General features: G+C 50.9%; 8 protein-coding genes across 8 annotated transcripts; 7 read left to right on the forward strand and 1 right to left on the reverse strand.

The window, feature by feature from the left end:
• Window positions 1-315: 315 nt before the first annotated feature.
• On the forward strand, window positions 316-2458 carry COCVIDRAFT_42728 (hypothetical protein; the record flags this gene model as incomplete). Its single annotated transcript, XM_014695367.1, has 7 exons — window positions 316-324; window positions 380-419; window positions 467-488; window positions 536-584; window positions 634-718; window positions 776-1555; window positions 1614-2458. The coding sequence occupies 7 exons, from the start codon at window positions 316-318 to the stop codon at window positions 2456-2458; spliced, it is 1830 nt and encodes a 609-aa protein (XP_014550853.1).
• Window positions 2459-3323: 865 nt separating this feature from the next.
• Window positions 3324-5690, forward strand: COCVIDRAFT_31504 (hypothetical protein; the record flags this gene model as incomplete). The annotated part of the gene is made up of 6 exons (XM_014695368.1): window positions 3324-3343; window positions 3403-3472; window positions 3540-3634; window positions 3695-4439; window positions 4488-5385; window positions 5437-5690. 6 exons carry the CDS (start codon window positions 3324-3326, stop codon window positions 5688-5690), a joined length of 2082 nt encoding a protein of 693 aa, XP_014550854.1.
• A 410-nt stretch (window positions 5691-6100) lies between these two features.
• On the forward strand, window positions 6101-6961 carry COCVIDRAFT_114419 (hypothetical protein; the record flags this gene model as incomplete). The annotated part of the gene is made up of 2 exons (XM_014695369.1): window positions 6101-6326; window positions 6417-6961. The coding sequence occupies 2 exons, from the start codon at window positions 6101-6103 to the stop codon at window positions 6959-6961; spliced, it is 771 nt and encodes a 256-aa protein (XP_014550855.1).
• A 169-nt stretch (window positions 6962-7130) lies between these two features.
• COCVIDRAFT_31506 (hypothetical protein) lies at window positions 7131-8525 on the reverse strand (the record flags this gene model as incomplete). The annotated part of the gene is made up of 2 exons (XM_014695370.1): window positions 7131-8101; window positions 8228-8525. 2 exons carry the CDS (start codon window positions 8523-8525, stop codon window positions 7131-7133), a joined length of 1269 nt encoding a protein of 422 aa, XP_014550856.1.
• Window positions 8526-9180: 655 nt separating this feature from the next.
• Window positions 9181-10430, forward strand: COCVIDRAFT_114430 (hypothetical protein; the record flags this gene model as incomplete). Its single annotated transcript, XM_014695371.1, has 2 exons — window positions 9181-9247; window positions 9307-10430. The coding sequence occupies 2 exons, from the start codon at window positions 9181-9183 to the stop codon at window positions 10428-10430; spliced, it is 1191 nt and encodes a 396-aa protein (XP_014550857.1).
• A 389-nt stretch (window positions 10431-10819) lies between these two features.
• COCVIDRAFT_20793 (hypothetical protein) lies at window positions 10820-12328 on the forward strand (the record flags this gene model as incomplete). Its single annotated transcript, XM_014695355.1, has 1 exon — window positions 10820-12328. The coding sequence occupies one exon, from the start codon at window positions 10820-10822 to the stop codon at window positions 12326-12328; it is 1509 nt and encodes a 502-aa protein (XP_014550841.1).
• Window positions 12329-13723: 1395 nt separating this feature from the next.
• COCVIDRAFT_31509 (hypothetical protein) lies at window positions 13724-15332 on the forward strand (the record flags this gene model as incomplete). Its single annotated transcript, XM_014695372.1, has 4 exons — window positions 13724-14012; window positions 14060-14334; window positions 14384-14508; window positions 14564-15332. 4 exons carry the CDS (start codon window positions 13724-13726, stop codon window positions 15330-15332), a joined length of 1458 nt encoding a protein of 485 aa, XP_014550858.1.
• Window positions 15333-15727: 395 nt separating this feature from the next.
• On the forward strand, window positions 15728-16767 carry COCVIDRAFT_31510 (hypothetical protein; the record flags this gene model as incomplete). Its single annotated transcript, XM_014695373.1, has 3 exons — window positions 15728-15886; window positions 15940-16224; window positions 16297-16767. 3 exons carry the CDS (start codon window positions 15728-15730, stop codon window positions 16765-16767), a joined length of 915 nt encoding a protein of 304 aa, XP_014550859.1.
• Window positions 16768-17505: the final 738 nt, after the last annotated feature.

The raw sequence follows: 17505 nt of genomic DNA on the forward strand, positions 1-17505 counted from the left end.
TTGTGCACCGTACATGTCTTAGAACTTCAATGATGTCTGATGCACAACTGAGCCGATTGGAATTGCTGTTTATATCCTGTATTAAAAAATAAAGAAGTTCGCTGTAAATTCCTAGTAAAAGCAGTAGTAGCGGGACAAATAGTAACGGTGACGGAGCGCGGTTGGCTGGTGGCAGATGACAAGGAAGGTCCCCACCAAGAGTTAGCGCATGGTCCAAGCTCAACCTCCAACTACTGCAATCATCATCGCATCGTGAGGCTGCAACAATACCACCTACAAGCCAACGACAGCGAGTGGGACATATAGATATACACGATGCCTCCCGTAAGCAATTAGATGCATTTGGACTCTCGTACAGGCAACTGACTATATGGCGCAGAAGAAGCAGGACCAGAAGTCGGAGGGCGGCCAGGAACATGGTAAGCTTCAGCAATGCTGCGACAAACAATCCGCTGACTCCGGACAGGCGCCATCTTCTCCATCTCCGGGTACGTTTATATTAGGCAGTGCTCCGGACATATACTTACCCATTCAGTCCCGTCATCATCGCCGAGAACATGATTGGATGTGCCATGTACGAGCTTGTATGTGCGCCATATCCATATCTGATGGGACCGTTACTGACGGTCGCAGGTCCGTGTTGGTTACGACAACCTTGTGGGTGAGGTCATTCGAATCGAAAACGACAAGGCCACAATTCAAGTCTACGAAGAGACTGGTACGCCCTCCGCCGACATATCAAGCTTGGTGTGAAATCTTGGCTAATGTTTCGCAGCTGGTGTGACCGTCGGCGACCCCGTCTACCGTACCGGACAGCCGCTGTCTGTCGAGCTCGGCCCTGGTCTTATGGAGACCATCTACGACGGTATTCAGCGTCCCCTCAAGGGCATTGCCGACGACGCAAAGAGCATCTACATTCCCCGCGGTATTGATCTGCCCGCTCTCGACCGCAAGAAGAAGTGGGACTTCACGCCAGGATCGCTCAAGGTCGGCGACCACATCACTGGTGGTGATGTCTTTGGTACCGTCTTCGAGAACAGTCTTCTTAGCGAGCATAAGATCCTCCTGCCTCCCCGCGCAAAGGGCACCATTACTCGCATCGCCGAGAAGGGCAGCTACACTGTTGATGAGAAGATTTTGGAGCTGGACTTCAATGGCACCAAGACTGAGTACAGCATGATGCACAAGTGGCCCGTCCGAGTGCCCCGCCCCTCCAACGAGAAGATGTCCTCGGACCAGCCGCTCATTGTCGGCCAGCGTGTGCTCGACTCCCTGTTCCCCAGTGTTCAGGGTGGAACTGTGTGCATTCCCGGTGCCTTTGGATGCGGCAAGACTGTCATTTCCCAGTCTCTGTCCAAGTTCTCCAACAGTGACATTATTGTATACGTTGGTTGTGGCGAGCGCGGAAACGAGATGGCTGAAGTCTTGATGGATTTCCCAGAGCTCACCATCACTGTCGACGGCAAGCAAGAACCCATCATGAAGCGTACCACTCTTATTGCGAACACCTCTAACATGCCTGTGGCTGCCCGTGAAGCTTCAATTTACACTGGTAGTAAGTACTCACTGCTTGTTCTACGTACTAAGACCAGGTAACTAACAAGATGATACAGTTACTGTGGCCGAATACTTCCGCGATCAAGGTAAAGATGTCGCGATGATGGCAGACTCATCGTCCCGATGGGCAGAAGCTCTTCGAGAAATTTCCGGTCGTCTCGGAGAAATGCCTGCTGACCAAGGTTTCCCTGCCTACCTGGGTGCTAAGCTTGCGTCTTTCTACGAGCGTGCTGGACGTGTTGAGGCTCTGGGTAGCCCCGAGCGATACGGCAGTGTTTCAATCGTCGGTGCCGTCAGCCCGCCAGGAGGCGATTTCTCTGATCCCGTGACTACGAGTACACTGAACATTGTGCAAGTCTTTTGGGGTTTGGACAAGAAGCTGGCTCAGCGAAAGCATTTCCCATCGGTCAACACTTCGATCAGTTACAGCAAGTACACCACACCTCTGGACAAGTTTTATGCGAAGAACAACCCCGATTTCCCACGGCTGCGTGACCGCATCAAGGAGCTTCTGACGACATCCGACGATCTCGACCAAGTCGTGCAGCTTGTGGGTAAGTCTGCACTCGGTGACAGCGACAAGATCACTCTCGATGTGGCTACGCTACTCAAGGAGGATTTCTTGCAGCAAAACGGATACTCGGACTATGACCAGTTCTGCCCGCTGTGGAAGACGGAGTGGATGATGAAGAACATGATGGCTTTCCACGACGAGGCGCAGAAGGCAGTATCTCAAGGACATTCATGGCCCAAGATCCGAGACGCCACTTCGGACATTCAGTCACAGCTTCGCTCGATGAAGTTCGAGCTGCCCAGCGATGGCGAGGAGGCGGTCACGAAGAAGTACGAACAGCTGCTACAGAAGATGACCGAGAAGTTTGCATCTGTGGTTGACGAGTAGATACATGTGACCGGAGGCGACAGTCTTTTTGTTGGTTGATAATCGCGGCAACTGAGTACAATATATATTCTATGTTCGTTGAGATGTGTACACTAGACCGATGTGGTGTGAAAATGAGATGATATGAAAGGTTTCTAACAGACGCATTGGCTGCACTGCATGTCATCCAGTCAGGAACATACTGTGTCTATGTATCAAGTCAAGCCTACTTCTTTTGTAAAGTTGGGTAAAAAGGCCGTGCTACTATAGTTTCTATTAGGCAGCCGTATTTGGGTTTGGGCCGGGGACGATGGGACGGGTGCCTGATCTGATGACGACGCTGCTTCGCGTCCTGTGATGGCGCTGCCTATCACCTGGTCGCAAAGGGATATTTGCCACACAGGTGAGGGATGGATGTGTGGGTGCGTTGTCACCAAGGCGGTCGAGGGCACTTGATATCAGTCATATGACTAGTGACGTGTGTCGCAAAAAAGACTGGCTGTCGCAAACCCATTGCAAACCCAGGGCAGTGTGTTAATAATGCCTGTTACAAAAGTATCATTGGCAGAAAAATATATGGCTTGTGGCGTACTGCCACTATTGGTGCTAGAAGCTGCTGGTATCAATCTGCGTCTTCTGTTGGGGGTTTGGAAGCCGAGTAGTGTGGCTGAGCTGTGTGGCGTACTCAGCGTATCGAAGCTCGGGCTCCCAAACGTTACAACCTGTAGCAGCTACGCAACCTGCAATCAAGAACCCCCAGATCTCATACACCTCCGTTTCGCATACTCTACACAACACCCGCCCTTCTGCTTAAACCCTAAGCATCCATCCTTCTTGAAGCGCCTATAAGAGACGCCTGAAAAACACAATCCACAAATCGCCGACCATGGCGGCAAACCCTAATGCGTAGGCACATTCATGTTTTGGGCAGCCCCTCGCAACAAGGAGAACTAACATTCCAACAGTATCAACGTAAACGATCCGGGGCTGATTACACTCGTCAACAAGCTCCAGGATGTATTCACCACCGTCGGAGTACGTTACTACCCCTTACCTCCCTCAGCACTCCATTTCGCAACACGTAGACTAATGCCTGACTCAGGTCCAAAACCCCATAGATTTGCCCCAAATCGCAGTCGTAGGATCGCAGTCTAGCGGAAAGAGTTCGGTGCTTGAAAACATTGTCGGACGAGACTTGTGAGTGCTTGCAATTTGCGACACCGCTTTGGCGATGGCATGCTGACGACAGCCCTGTAGTTTGCCCCGAGGAACCGGTATCGTCACCCGAAGGCCGCTCATTCTCCAACTCATCAACCGCGCATCCAGTTCACAAGCCAACGGCACTGGCGAGGGGGCAAAGACTACAGACCAAGAGAACAATGTCGACGAATGGGGCGAGTTTCTGCACATTCCCGGCCAAAAGTTCCATGACTTTAGCAAGATACGAGATGAGATTGTAAGGGAGACGGAGCAAAAGACTGGTCGCAATGCAGGAATTTCGCCAGCGCCCATCAACCTGAGGATATACTCACCAAATGTCCTCACCCTTACGCTCGTCGACTTGCCCGGTCTGACCAAGGTGCCTGTTGGAGATCAACCTAGGGATATCGAGCGACAAATTCGTGAGATGGTTCTCAAGCAGATCAGCAAGCCCAATGCTATCATTCTTGCTGTCACCGCCGCCAACACCGATTTGGCCAACTCGGACGGTCTAAAGCTCGCGCGCGAGGTCGACCCAGAAGGACAACGGACAATTGGTGTTTTGACCAAGGTAGACTTGATGGACGAGGGAACCGACGTTGTGGATATTCTCGCTGGACGCATTATCCCGCTGCGATTGGGTTACGTTCCTGTCGTGAACAGAGGTCAGAGGGATATCGAGAATAAGAAGGCGATCTCCTATGCGCTCGAGCATGAGAGGCAGTACTTCGAAAACCACAAGGCATACCGTAACAAGGCAGCCTACTGCGGTACACCTTACCTGGCCCGCAAGCTGAACTTGGTGAGTTATTGCGCTTTTACATACACAACAATGAGCTAACAACCATAGATTCTCATGATGCACATCAAGCAAACTCTCCCCGACATCAAAGCGCGCATCTCGTCTTCGCTGCAAAAGTATCAGGCTGAGCTTTCATCACTTGGTAACTCCATGCTGGGCAACAGCTCCAACATTGTTCTTAACATGATCACGGAGTTTACCAATGAATACCGTGGAGTGCTTGAAGGAAACAACCAGGAACTATCCGCAGTCGAGCTGTCCGGTGGTGCTCGTATTTCGTTCGTTTACCACGAGCTGTACGCCAACGGTGTCAAGGCTGTCGATCCCTTTGACCAGGTCAAGGACATGGACATCCGAACAGTTCTGTACAACTCTTCTGGTTCATCTCCTGCGCTGTTCGTCGGCACTACGGCTTTCGAGCTTATTGTCAAGCAACAGATCAAGCGACTCGAAGACCCCAGCTTGAAGTGTGTCAGTCTCGTCTACGACGAGTTGATCCGCATCCTTGGTCAGCTGCTCAACAAGAATGCTTTCCGAAGGTATCCTGCGCTCAAGGAAAAGCTGCACCAAGTTGTTGTCAGTTTCTTCAAGAAGGCAATGGAGCCGACCAACAAGCTTGTCAAGGACCTTGTCGCCATGGAGTCGGTTTACATCAACACTGGTCACCCAGACTTCATCAACGGTTCGCGCGCCATGGCCATTGTACACGAACGACACAACAGCAACAAGCCCCAACAAGTTGATCCTAAGACCGGAAAGCCACTGCCGCCTTCCGTACCACCGCGATCTATCTCTCCTACACTTGACTCCGGAGAAGGTGGCTTCTTCGGCTCATTCTTTGCTAGCAAGAACAAGAAGAAGATGGCTGCCATGGAGCCTCCGCCACCTACGCTCAAGGCCTCCGGTACCCTCTCGGAGAAGGAGTCTCAGGAGGTTGAGGTTATTAGTAAGTCATGACTAATGTGTTTTTCAATGCCGGCTTGCTAACCATTTGCAGAACTACTGATCACATCCTACTTCAACATTGTCCGCCGGACAATGATTGACATGGTACCCAAGGCTATCATGTTGAATCTCGTACAGTGGACCAAGGAGAACATGCAGGGCGAGCTCCTCACCAACATGTACAAGACGGACGAGCTGGACGAGTTGCTGAAGGAATCCGAGTACACGGTCAAGAGGAGGAAGGACTGCCTGCAGATGGTGGAGAGTCTGACCAAGGCGCAAGAGATTGTCAACCAAGTACAGTAAATGTCTGGGTAGCGGGTAATGGTGCTAAACGCTTATGTTCTATGGGTCGGCATTCTCTGCAAGGTGTTTTGGGTGCTAGCATACTAGATTTTTGTTACGAGGGCCCATTTCACAGGTGATGGATGAGATGTGTACGCTACATTGGCATGAATTAATTGAAACGACGGTTTGGTATTGTATGCTTTACGTTAGAAAACAGAGCTTGTTGATATAGTGATGCGCCAAGATTCATAAGCGACCAGAACGGCTATCAATTGATCTTGGAAGAGTAGTAGCAGCGAGATGATCGCAAGGGCTTGAGATTGTTCATTGACCAGCGACTTGCGGAGTTGGCGCACGGACCACGCGGATATCTCGAAAAGTCGCAGTTGCAACCTCGAATGCCCGCCCTCTCCAGCAACAGAGCGGCCATGCTGCTCCCACGGATATTCGCGCCCGTCCGCGCATCGATAGCGACATCTACGGCCTTCATCGCACCCTCTACCCGTGTTCTCGATGCCCTCCGCGTAGCCAATGGCTCTGCTGCACCCACCCCAGCCCTCTCATTTGTACGACACTCGGCACATCAAGCCCAAGGCCGAGCCAACGGCGCAAAAGATGGACCGGGAAAACGATTGGGCGCAAAGAAGAGTGGAGGTACGTCTTGATTACACAATCTCCAGAAAAAGAACAACCACAAAGAAAGGACAAGAGAAGTACAACAAATTGCTAACAAAAGGCAAAAAGGCGAATACGTAATCCCAGGCAACATCATCTTCCGCCAACGCGGCACCTCATGGTTCCCGGGTGAAAACTGCAAATTCGGCCGCGACCACTGCATCTTCGCCACAGAATCCGGCTACGTACGGTACTACCGCGATCCCAGACTGCACCCTAAACGCCAATACATCGGCGTTGCCCTCGAGAAAGACCACACGCTTCCCTACCCAGCCAACGCCGCTCGGAGGCGACGCCTAAACTTCAAGCCCGTACCTGTAACATCTACGCCCGAAGCAACTGCTGTAGCAGCGGAAACTGAGGTACCGAGGGAAGCCGGCAAGAAAGAATTGAGTCTGCGGTCTGGAAAGGGATATGCGTACCGCGAGGCTAATTGGGTGATTGGACGTGCGGCCGAGAGGGCCGGGGTGCAGGTTAAGGAGTTTGTGCCTGGAGATCGGTGGACGGCGTGGCGAAAGCGCAGTTTGAGGATTAAGGCGAATGTGGAGAGGAAGAGGTTGAGGAGTGCGGGTAAGAAGGTTGCGAAGCCCAAGGCGAGGAAGGCGAGGGCGTAGATGATGTTATATGGGTTGTAGGAATAGAAATGTTATGTTTATGGCAACGTTCATTTATTTCTATCCTTTTGTATTGATCCGTGAAGCATGACTTGTTAAACGCACGGATATCCCCCCATCTTTCTACATTATACAAATCAGAATATGCTCCTCTCTCTCTCTCCATAATCTACTGAGACTCTTCCTCTCCCATCACAACCGGCTCCACAATCTCTCCCACTTCAAACTTTCTAATCCACTGAAATACGCCCGCCCCCGGATCCATAATACACGCAAAATGCGTAGTTGCATTGCTCACTGGGTACCTTTCTACCCACCTCTCCAGCGTACTTAACGGAACTCCTACTATTTCCGACTGCTCCTGCGCCCCACAGTCCTCTTCCTGACGCTGCTCTTGCCGCTCCTGCTGTCGTCGTCGTCGTCGCCGCCGCCGCCACGCCAGCCACGCCAGCGTCAAGCATTCTTTACGGTAAATACTGTCATCCAGGATATCCTGTACGCTTGCTTGCAGGAAAATGCTTGCCTGGAGAAAAGCGTGGATGCGGGGTTGGACGGGTGAGGAAGTAGTGGGGGGTTGGGAGGGAGAAGCGGGTTCGAGGGCGATGTCGTGGTTTGTGGTGGCAAGGAAGGTTGGGGAGCGGAGGGTGTTGGCGGTTCGAAAGTCTTTTTCTAAGAGGAGGGTTTCGGAGGGGGTGCAGAAGATTAGGTAGGCGACTGGTGTGCGGAGGGTGGGGAGGAGGGAGGTTATTGCTTCTGGGGTGTAGGGTGGGAGGTGTAGTGGTACTAATTTCTCTTTCTCGTCTTCTTCTTCGAGGTCTTGCTGTTTGCGTGCGCTTCGGCCTCGTTTTTTGGAGAGCTTTCTGCGGACTCGCGGCGTTTCGATGGGTCTGGGGAGTAGGAAGTCGCGGATTACGGTTGTGATACTTGGGCGTCGACCTAGGAGGACGAGCAGTGTGTTCCCGTAGTATCGCGCGTTCTCGAGGGATAGGCCTGATGTATTGTGGTAAGGACGAAAGTTGAGCGAAACGCTGAGGCCTTTGCGTACGCCTGTTAGGACGCCGACGAAACCTACGTAGCCTACTGTCCGCGCTATGACTTCTCCCTGCAGCGAATTGATGTAGTTGAATTGCACAATGACGTCTCGGAGTATGGGCATGGATCAGTCTAGTGTGCGGAAGTGCATCATTGTCACTTCTTCTTCGCCTTCTCCTCGTTCTTCTTCGTCTAATTGCTCAGGTTTTTTGGCTAGCATGCCGCCACTCGTACAGCCTAGGAGCAAGTCTAGAAATACATTGTAGGCCACCAGTAGGTACATGGGTACGCCGCATTCTTCGCTAATTCCGCGTAGCTCCTCGGTCTGCTCATTGCTAGCGAGTCGGCGGAGCAGTAAGCGGCCGAGGAAATGGAAGAAAAAAGGGGGTAACTTGAGGTGTGCGACTAATTCGGTGTAGAGGCTGGTTAGCTGGTGCAGGATTGGGGCATAGTCTCTTGTAACGGCTTTGTAGCGTGAGCGTGGAGGCAGGGAGAGGTCGATGGTGTAGACGGGTGGGGAATTGACCGACATGGGGGTGTCTTTGGGCTTCTTAGAAGAAAGATTGTGCATTTGAGAAGGCAAGATAGAAGAAGGCAGCCATTTACATTGGCTAGAGCGAGAACTGACGGTGTCGTTTGCTGTTGAACTAGGACAGGAAGGTCATGAGTGAAGGAAAGAGGGGGCACGCGATTGAGTTATGACTTCCTATTTTATGGCTCTTCATTATTTGCAGTGAATTCAGTGTATCACAGCTGATACTAGGTCCACGGGGACGTTACGAAGTGAACGCTCCATGATGATGCCTGGAGAAGGCACCGGCAGCATGAGATCATGAGGGAAGCTGGTTTGTAGAGGCTCCCAAGCTTGAAATTTGATTCGAGATTTCATTTTCCCGAGGTTATTCATGGAGAAGATATAGGAGTGAAGGATGGAGGTCTTGGTTGGAAGGAAGATAAGTCGGCTACATGCTACGAGGCGGAATGGCGCTAAATACTGTTACCCCAGCTCAAGCACTCCATAGCTGCACCTCGGCATCTTCCCCGCGGGAGTGATTAACCGGCGCATTCCATCGACAATGTCGACGTCGAGCATGTACAAACCCGATATATTTTTGCGCTTACTTCCAGATAACTACTTGAAGTATATCAAAAGCTAGCAGCAGAGTGACTTGCGTAATTAATTCACCATGACTGCGCCCCAACCGCCTCCACTCTCCAACATACGCGTTCTCGAGTTCGCGGGCCTGGCTCCCGGTAAGCCCGATATTCTCTACTTTGCGATTCTTTACGGACCTGGAGCTCATCTCATACAGGGCCTTTTGCTGGCATGCTCCTGGCCGACTATGGTGCATCCGTCCTCCGTCTCGACCGCGCACCCGGTACTCCGACCACTGACCAGCTCACGCGCCGCAAGACGTCGATATGCGTCAACCTCAAGTCACCCGCCGGCCTCGCACTCATCAAGAAAATTATACCACGAGTAGATATCCTTATTGATCCCTTTCGTCCCGGTGTGCTCGAAAAAGCGGGCCTGGATCCGGAAAAAGTGCTGTTGAAACTGAATAAGCGACTCATCATTGCGCGTATGACGGGCTTCAGGAGAGACGGAAAGTACGCGCAAATGGCGGGCCACGACATCAACTACATTGCTGTATCGGGAGTGTTGAGCATGTTTGGCCGAAAGGGCGAGAAACCGTATCCGCCAGGCAATGTGGTTGGCGATTTCGCCGGAGGAGGCGCGATGTGTTTTGTCGGCATACTGCTTGCGCTTCTGGCGCGTGAGCGTAGTGGCTTTGGACAGGTTGTGGAAGCGAACATGGTGGATGGAAGTGCTATACTTGCAACTATGCCTCGATTGGGCTTGAAGACAGAGGTGTGGAAACGCGAGCGTGGTACCAATATGCTGGATGGTGGTGCGCCTTTCTACGATACCTATGAGACCAAGGATGGGCGCTATATGGCTGTCGGAGCGATTGAACCGCAGTTCTATGCTGCGCTGCTAAAGGGCATGGGGCTTAAAGCATCGGATCTACCTGGAAGCAGGGATAACATGGCCGATTGGCCCAAGTTGAAGGACTTTTTCACGGCAGAATTCAAGAAAAAGACGCGTGCCGAGTGGGAGGCTATATTCGATGGTACAGACGCGTGCTGCACACCCGTCTTGACCCAATCAGAGCTGGAGGAACAGGGATTCGACCAGCGACCTGCTGTTACGTTAAAGACTTCGCCTGGCTATGCGATCCACGAAGGCAATGATGAGAGAACTGCGGCCGAGGGTCAGGGTATCGGTTGGAAGGGTAGTGGGTGGAGTGAGAAGGGGCTAAAGCCAGGAAGTGGAGGAGAAGATACATTGAGCACGTGGATGGGATGGACCAAGGGAAGGCACTACGTCGAGGAGCAGGGTGGGTTGGTATGGAAGGATGCTGCGAAGCTATAGTCATACGTCATTCGAAGCCTGTCTGTATTTCCTTCTTAGTGCTTGCCAACGACGAATTTTTTGTTATAGGATGCGATGAAAGATTGCAGGAAGAGAGGAAATGCTGTTACATATGTACAATACAATACAAATATCAAGTCCATCTACGTAGGGCTGCATAGCGAGCCTCGGCCTCAAGGATCTGGGCGGGAGCTAGCATTAGTGTGGTTTGCCACTCTCCACCTCCCATCTTGCGCAACCGCCCAGATTGGTTCAACTACCACATCTGCTACCCAATCATTGAACATCAGCACAGCCTTTCGGAAGCTCAAGAACATGCTATAAGTTGCGTGTTCACAGACGGGGACCAGAAAATGTAGCGACAAAGTGAACATGTACCACTCACCAACATGGCAACACACAAGAGAACCCGGACCGGATGCTGGACGTGCAGGGAGGCCGGGTACAAATGCGACGAGCAGAAGCCATTCTGTGGGCGCTGTATGAGGCTGAAGATTACATGCAAAGGTTATGGGGTCAGGTTGAAGTGGCAGGAGGGTGCTGTCAGCACTCTCACAAAACCACGAAAGAGTCGGAAGAAGAAAGCTCTTGAGCAAGATTTTGCCTTGAGCCCAGCCTCAGTCAACAGCTTTTCATCCATGCCTTTAATCGTTTCTACCCCTGAGAACACGCTCTCGTCGCCGGGGTCGACGAAAAGCTTGCCTCTATTCCCACTCAACAGCCCCGGATTATCATATGGTCTATCGCCAGATGATAGATGGCTTCTCGATTATTGGGTAGATCGACTTTCCACCCTCATATCAGTGGCTCCCAATATGGGCATTTCGACTCCCTTTCAGCGACACCTCACGGCCATGGCATGCGAATCTGCTGCGCTCAGATCCACGATCCTCTCCATGGCCGCGAACCATCTTGCAACATCTTTAAAAGATCCGTTTCTGTATTTCCAGAGGTACCGTCACCAACGAGACGCTATACATGAACTCCAACGCATGATCCAGGATCCATCTGAAATGAATGCTGAGCCAGCGCTGGCGACTGTTATGATGATGCAGGTATCTGCGCGGCTTTTTGGCGAAGACGATGAGGAATGTGTTGCGAATCATTTGACTGGTGCAAAGGCGATGATAGTTAGGAGTCAAGGGGAGAATTGGCTGGGTAGCTCGCGCGCGCGCTTTCTGATGAGCATCTTTGCATACCACGACATCTTATCATCCGTTTCGAGAGGATCAAATCCCTTGCTAGATCACGAGACAGACTTTTCTGCTATCGAAGGGGAGGAGAGGCTAGCAAGCATTGCAAACGTCCTCTTAGTAGTTGCCCAGATTAGTCAGTTGCAGCATACCATCAAGACGAGAAGGTCACTGTCGCCAACAAGTCCAGCTCTATCGGAAAACGAAAACACAACCGGCAGGCATATTCAGCAGAAGTTACTGGCTATGGATTTTACCGTTTGCAAGCAGGAAAATGTTCAGGAAAGCGCAGACATCAAGCTGACAGCTGAAGCATACCGCCACGCAGCTTTCATCTACCTCTACCGGACCTGGCTCGATATCGGCGCCCCAAATCCCATCAGTATGGATCACATTAATCAATGTCTGGCCTACTTGCGACAAATCGATGTTCACTCGCCTCTGACTACGTCACACATATGGCCGCTCTTTACCGCCGGATGTGAGGCAATCGATAGCAAACAACGACAGTTTGTGCGAGATCGATTTGAGGAGATGTATGCAGTCAAGCGCTTCCCAAGCTTGCGGAGAGTGATGCGGGATATTGAGCATGTGTGGGAGGCCAAGGACATGGAACAAGAGATGAAAGGCAAGGATGGTATGGCCAAGGTGGATTGCATACAGGTTATTTTGAAGAAGAGAGGACGCGAGGTGGCCCTGGCTTGATGAAGTTGTCTCACTGTCGCTACCTTGGTCATATTGCTTACAGCACGTCTTTGCCGAATCGCGTAGCCTTTAGCGATGCCAGTAATATAGCCCATGGTTTTGCATCTTATTCCTTGGCCAAGTTACGAGCGCAGCACTAGCTTTGAAATATCATGCATGTACACACGTACAAGACATGGGCATTCATGTTTGGCAATACCTGCACACGATGAGGTATCGTTCAGCTTGATTTCGCAACGTCTTTCTTGCAGCATGGTCATTCGAAGACTCCAGAAATCACATGCGCAAAGCAAAGTATGTACGGCTCCTATGACACCGCCTGCGCAACCGTAAAAATGCGCAGCCAGCTCTAATGGAGCACCTGTGTTCCTTCTCCGCAGCGCTATATCGCAGCCGCCCAATTGATTGACTCGGGTCGCATCGATTACAAGACGTAAAGATGCTGGTGAGATGGGTGGCTGAACTGTCTGATGGTGCGTTGAAGAGAACAGAAAGGGCTGGCGACAAATTTGCCATGTTATGGAGATGCCCCTTGGCGCGCTAACCCAAAGCGGACTCGGTGAGCGCTAGAGGCCCGGGATACTTGTGCACGCGATTTGGAGCAAGGGACAGGCAGCTTCGCCTATCTTTGCCTATTGCGCTGTGCTGGTAGTCGTCGATCGTAGGAGCTGGATGGGGTTTCTGTGCATTTTCCTAATCAAACATCGAAGACAGTTGATCATATCAACCAGAACCCCTAACAATAGTGCCGAGCTGAGGGTAGGGCTTCGGCAGCTCCGGTATTTGTCCTGACCCATCAACGCCGCCCACAATCGCAGTGTGCATTCGGCATGTATATAAGACGGCAACTCCGCACGATCGTGTATACAGTAAGCCATCTGTATCTGGTGTGACCTTGGGAGGCTCTTTACTATAGGCTCTGCATAATGTGATTAGGAATTTGTGCTCCTTCCCAAATGACTACTGTGTGATTACTCATTCACTTTGGCCAACAAACCACGTTACTAATTAGCACATCCTCATCGGATGCGCATTAACTATCTCTCCGAACTTTGACTTCCATCCATCTGTCCGAGATGGACATTTGTGTGATACTCGTCCGTTGCCACAGTTTTGCTTGTATTCACATGGCCTGCTCGCTTGTACCTACCTGTAAGATGGCGTGCCTCGCCAAGTTGGCCGCAGCTCCACGCTGTCGGTATTCCGCCGCCCCCAAACTCGGCTGCCATTCCACATAGGAATCGTCTCTTCCACAGCCCTCGATTTCAAACAGCCATGACATAATTCCCCCCTTCTGGCGGCCGCTGAGGTGTGCCTAGAGTACATATAAAGATAAGGACGGAGCTCTGTTTGCGGGCGATGACGAAACATGCCCAGCGAGCTTTGTTCATCGCCATGGATCGCTCTACCAAACCAAGCTTCAACTTTGTGAATCTTCAACACCCTGATGACCTCAAGAATGAGGAGACGCAACTCCGAATCCGCCGTCTGGCAATGACCGAGGTGGGCAAGGCGAGGAGAAAGCCAAAGACGAAACGGGCACGTCATGAGATCGTCCTCGAGTTCCGCAAACCATCTGAGCAGAGCCGCATGCATGTCGATCGCTTCGGTGGCGGCCAACTCGACCCCTTTGGCCCTTATCCTGTCGAACTTGATGATTCCGAACGGGCTCTGCTGGCTAATGGTGGGTGTGTTCCAAAATCACCGTGACTCTTTTCTGATAGGGAGCAGTTCTTACGACCGAGGATAACAACCACCCTACTGTTCTGCGAGGTTCTTGGTATCCCGTTGGACTCAGTTACATCCCTGCTTTCTGGAACATGCTTGCCAACTCTCAAAACTTTTTGTTTGAAAAGCGCCATGGATATTTCCCTTCGCAAGACGATGCTGTTGCACTAAAAATCCATCACAAGGCTCTGCGCCACACTACCGAGATGATGAAGGACCCAAAGATGCATCAGAGCGACGAGCTAATAGGTTCCATGGTTTCCTTCATGATTCATCAAGTAAGCAGCTTGTGCAGAGTAATCTTGGCACACAACTGACACAAATCAGGCTTTGCTAGGGAACTTTGCGGGTGATGTCTGGCAGAAGCATGCTGATGCATTAGCAAGAATAGTGCAGCTTAGAGGGGGTTATGATTCCATCAGAACAGATTTCCTGCGGGTTACAGTAAGCTGGTAAGCCACCGGAGCAAACCTTAGTCTGACAGCAACATGCTAAAGCCAAGACCAGGGGAGACCTTATAGGAAGCTTCTTTCAAGACCATAGTCCTACTGTTCCTATGCCATCACAATGGCTTATAGATTCTAAATCGCCGCCAAACTCACCACGGCCTGCCAATGCCGTGTCTTTGTCATGGAAGCACCAGTTGCCCATGCAACTAGACTGGATCACAATATTCGACGATATAGTTCAGTTGATATCGCTTGATCGCATGTTCAACGAGAAACAGCTTATGCTCGCAATCACAAGTGGCAGCTGGATGGAGCCGACCGTCTACCGTCTACTGTCTATTCGGCCCCTGCACAAAGGCAACGGCCGAGAACATGTCATGGAAGAAGTGTGTCGGCTCGGAACGCTACTTTTTCTATCGCCGTTCTGGAGAGCACTCGGCCAATCACCAGTCAGAACCTCCGCTATATCCCGCAACTTATTGCTTGTCCTCTTGGACAACATGATTGAATGGAACGAACTTAAACCCTTGCTCATTTGGGCCATTTACTTCGCCGCCATTGAGACAAAAGATTTGGCCGAGAGAAGCCAATTCGTTCTAATGCTCGGCATCTTGATGAGTGGCATGCAGCTGCAAGAGTGGGACGGGCTGATGAGCATTGTCAAAGAGGTTTTGTGGGTAGAGAAAATATTTGCAGGCACCGATGACCTAATTCGAGAAGAAGTCATGCAGATTGTTAATCACCACCGGTCAAACAATGCGCCATCTGATAGCGTTCCGATGGGCATTTTAGAAGCTTTTGCGGCTGATGTGGAGGAGGAGCACTAGTACTAGATTAGGAACGAGGACATCCCTGTACTTACAGCCGCGCTTTGCACCGATTGGTAACCGCGTCTCCAGCAGCATTGCCCTGAATTGTACTATCGAGCGCTACCCATTGTATTTCAAAGCTTCCGTCGCGATGTTCGCCTCTTAGGACCGACCGTAAAATCGCTCCTTACACTACGGCGGATGAGCTCAGTAACGATTACCAATGGATGCACCAACGGAGACTACAGCGACGGCATTAATAATGCACAACATCGAGGGAGAAGCAAAGTACATATAAGAGGTCATGATGTGATGGCATCATAGCTATCCAGCAACATCTATTCTCAGTTCCTACCACCTCTCAACTTGACCACTTTATCTTTGATTCAGCAACACACATCACGACAGCAACAATGGAGAACCTTCCTGTAGACCACTTCGTCAAGGCCCAGCAGTTTGTTCCGGTTGTACATCGGGATGTTTATCCAGCGATCGATCCCAAGCAAAGCTCGCTTTCTCAACAGGGCAAGGTGATTATCATCACTGGCGCTAGCCAAGGCCTAGGAGCTCGAGTATGTGCAGCCCGATTTGCAGTCCCACTCTATGCTTGTAACTAATCGGTCAGTCCTTTGTACCATCATTCGCTGCCGCAAGCGCCAAAGCAATTGTTCTCGTAGCTCGACGTGCAGACAAGCTCGAAGAAGTCGCAAAATCAATCGCTACATCTTACCCCAACGTTGAAACCCTATCCGTCTCTACCGACATTGCGGACCCCAAATCCGTCGCAGCACTCTACGAAAAAGTCAAAGAAAAATATGGTCATGCTGACGTCCTTGTTAACAATGCCGGCCTCTTCAAAGCCATTGGGCCCGTCAAAGACGTCGATCAAGCAGCCTGGTGGGACGAAATCGTATGTCTCATTCCTTCCTCAATCACCTTGCATTTCCCCCCCCCCCCCTTCTTTTTCTAACCTTTTGAACAGACCCTGAATACCCGCGGCACTTTCCTGATGACCCAATCTTTCCTCAAACACCTACCCTCCGCTGACACCCCCGCCAAAATAATCACCCTGACCACCGGCGCCGCATACGAAGTCTTCCCCGCCCTCAGCGCCTACGGCATCTCCAAACTCACCGTCCTGCAACTCATGACGTACGTTGCAGCCGAGAACCCGAATGTGTTTGCTGTAGCTCTGCACCCCGGTGTCGTGGATACCGAGATGACGATTGACTCGTTTAAGCGGTTTGCGCTCGATACACCGGAGTTGGTGGGTGGTGTTGGGGTGTGGCTCGCCGGATGGCAAGGGGTGGATAGGAAGTTTCTCGAAGGAAGGTTTGTGAGTGCAAATTGGGATGTTGAGGAGTTGGTCAAGAGGAAGGAGGAGATTGAGAGGGAGGGGTTGTTGAAGATGGATTTGAAGGGGACGTTGGGGGCTGGGCAGTTTGGGCAGTAGGGGGATTGGGTTGTTTGGGAATGTGCTTGCAAAAATAGTTGTGAATTAGAAATTAGAGTTTTTTTTCCTGTTTTTATTTGCTGGGAGAGTTGCGCTGCTTTGGCACTTTGTCTTGTTATTGTATCCCCGTGACATCACCACTGATGCGCCGCTGCGGCGCACTTTGCTACATAAATTTATTTATTTTTTCTCAAAAAAGTCATATCAATACTATGTTGCTTCAATAACTGACGATTGTTCATCCCCTGGGCTTTAACGTTAGTTGTGACAAACAGGGTCCGGGTGTAGAAGGCGTCTGTCTGTCCCTTTGTCATTCATTCAAACCACAATTGTTCACAATATCTTATGTTTCACACCCATGCCACGTACTGCGCCCACTCATTGGCTTAAGAATATGCTCTCAATTTATCAACTCTTTTCTTTAGGATAATGTTCCTCCCTCAAGCACTTGTCATAACACTGTAACTTTCCAGTCCCGGCATTTTGTCCCTTTCTAATCATATCTGCAACAGTCCCACTATTCAGCCGCTTTCAACATGAATTCTGAAACAAAAAAGCCGTCCAGATACTCTACCGAGAGAGATATGCTACCAGATTATGGAGGAGCTACTGGCTCTACGCAATACTGGGGGCATGATAACTGAACTACCCAGGACAAAAAGGCCGCTCAGATATGGGTTCAAGCCAGCGATCTAGACACATGTGCTTCGCGTCAACAAGAGTTTGTATAACATTGGC

Source organism: Bipolaris victoriae (genome assembly GCF_000527765.1).
Source record: "Bipolaris victoriae FI3 unplaced genomic scaffold scaffold_164, whole genome shotgun sequence".
Taxonomy (NCBI): Eukaryota; Fungi; Ascomycota; class Dothideomycetes; order Pleosporales; family Pleosporaceae; genus Bipolaris; species Bipolaris victoriae.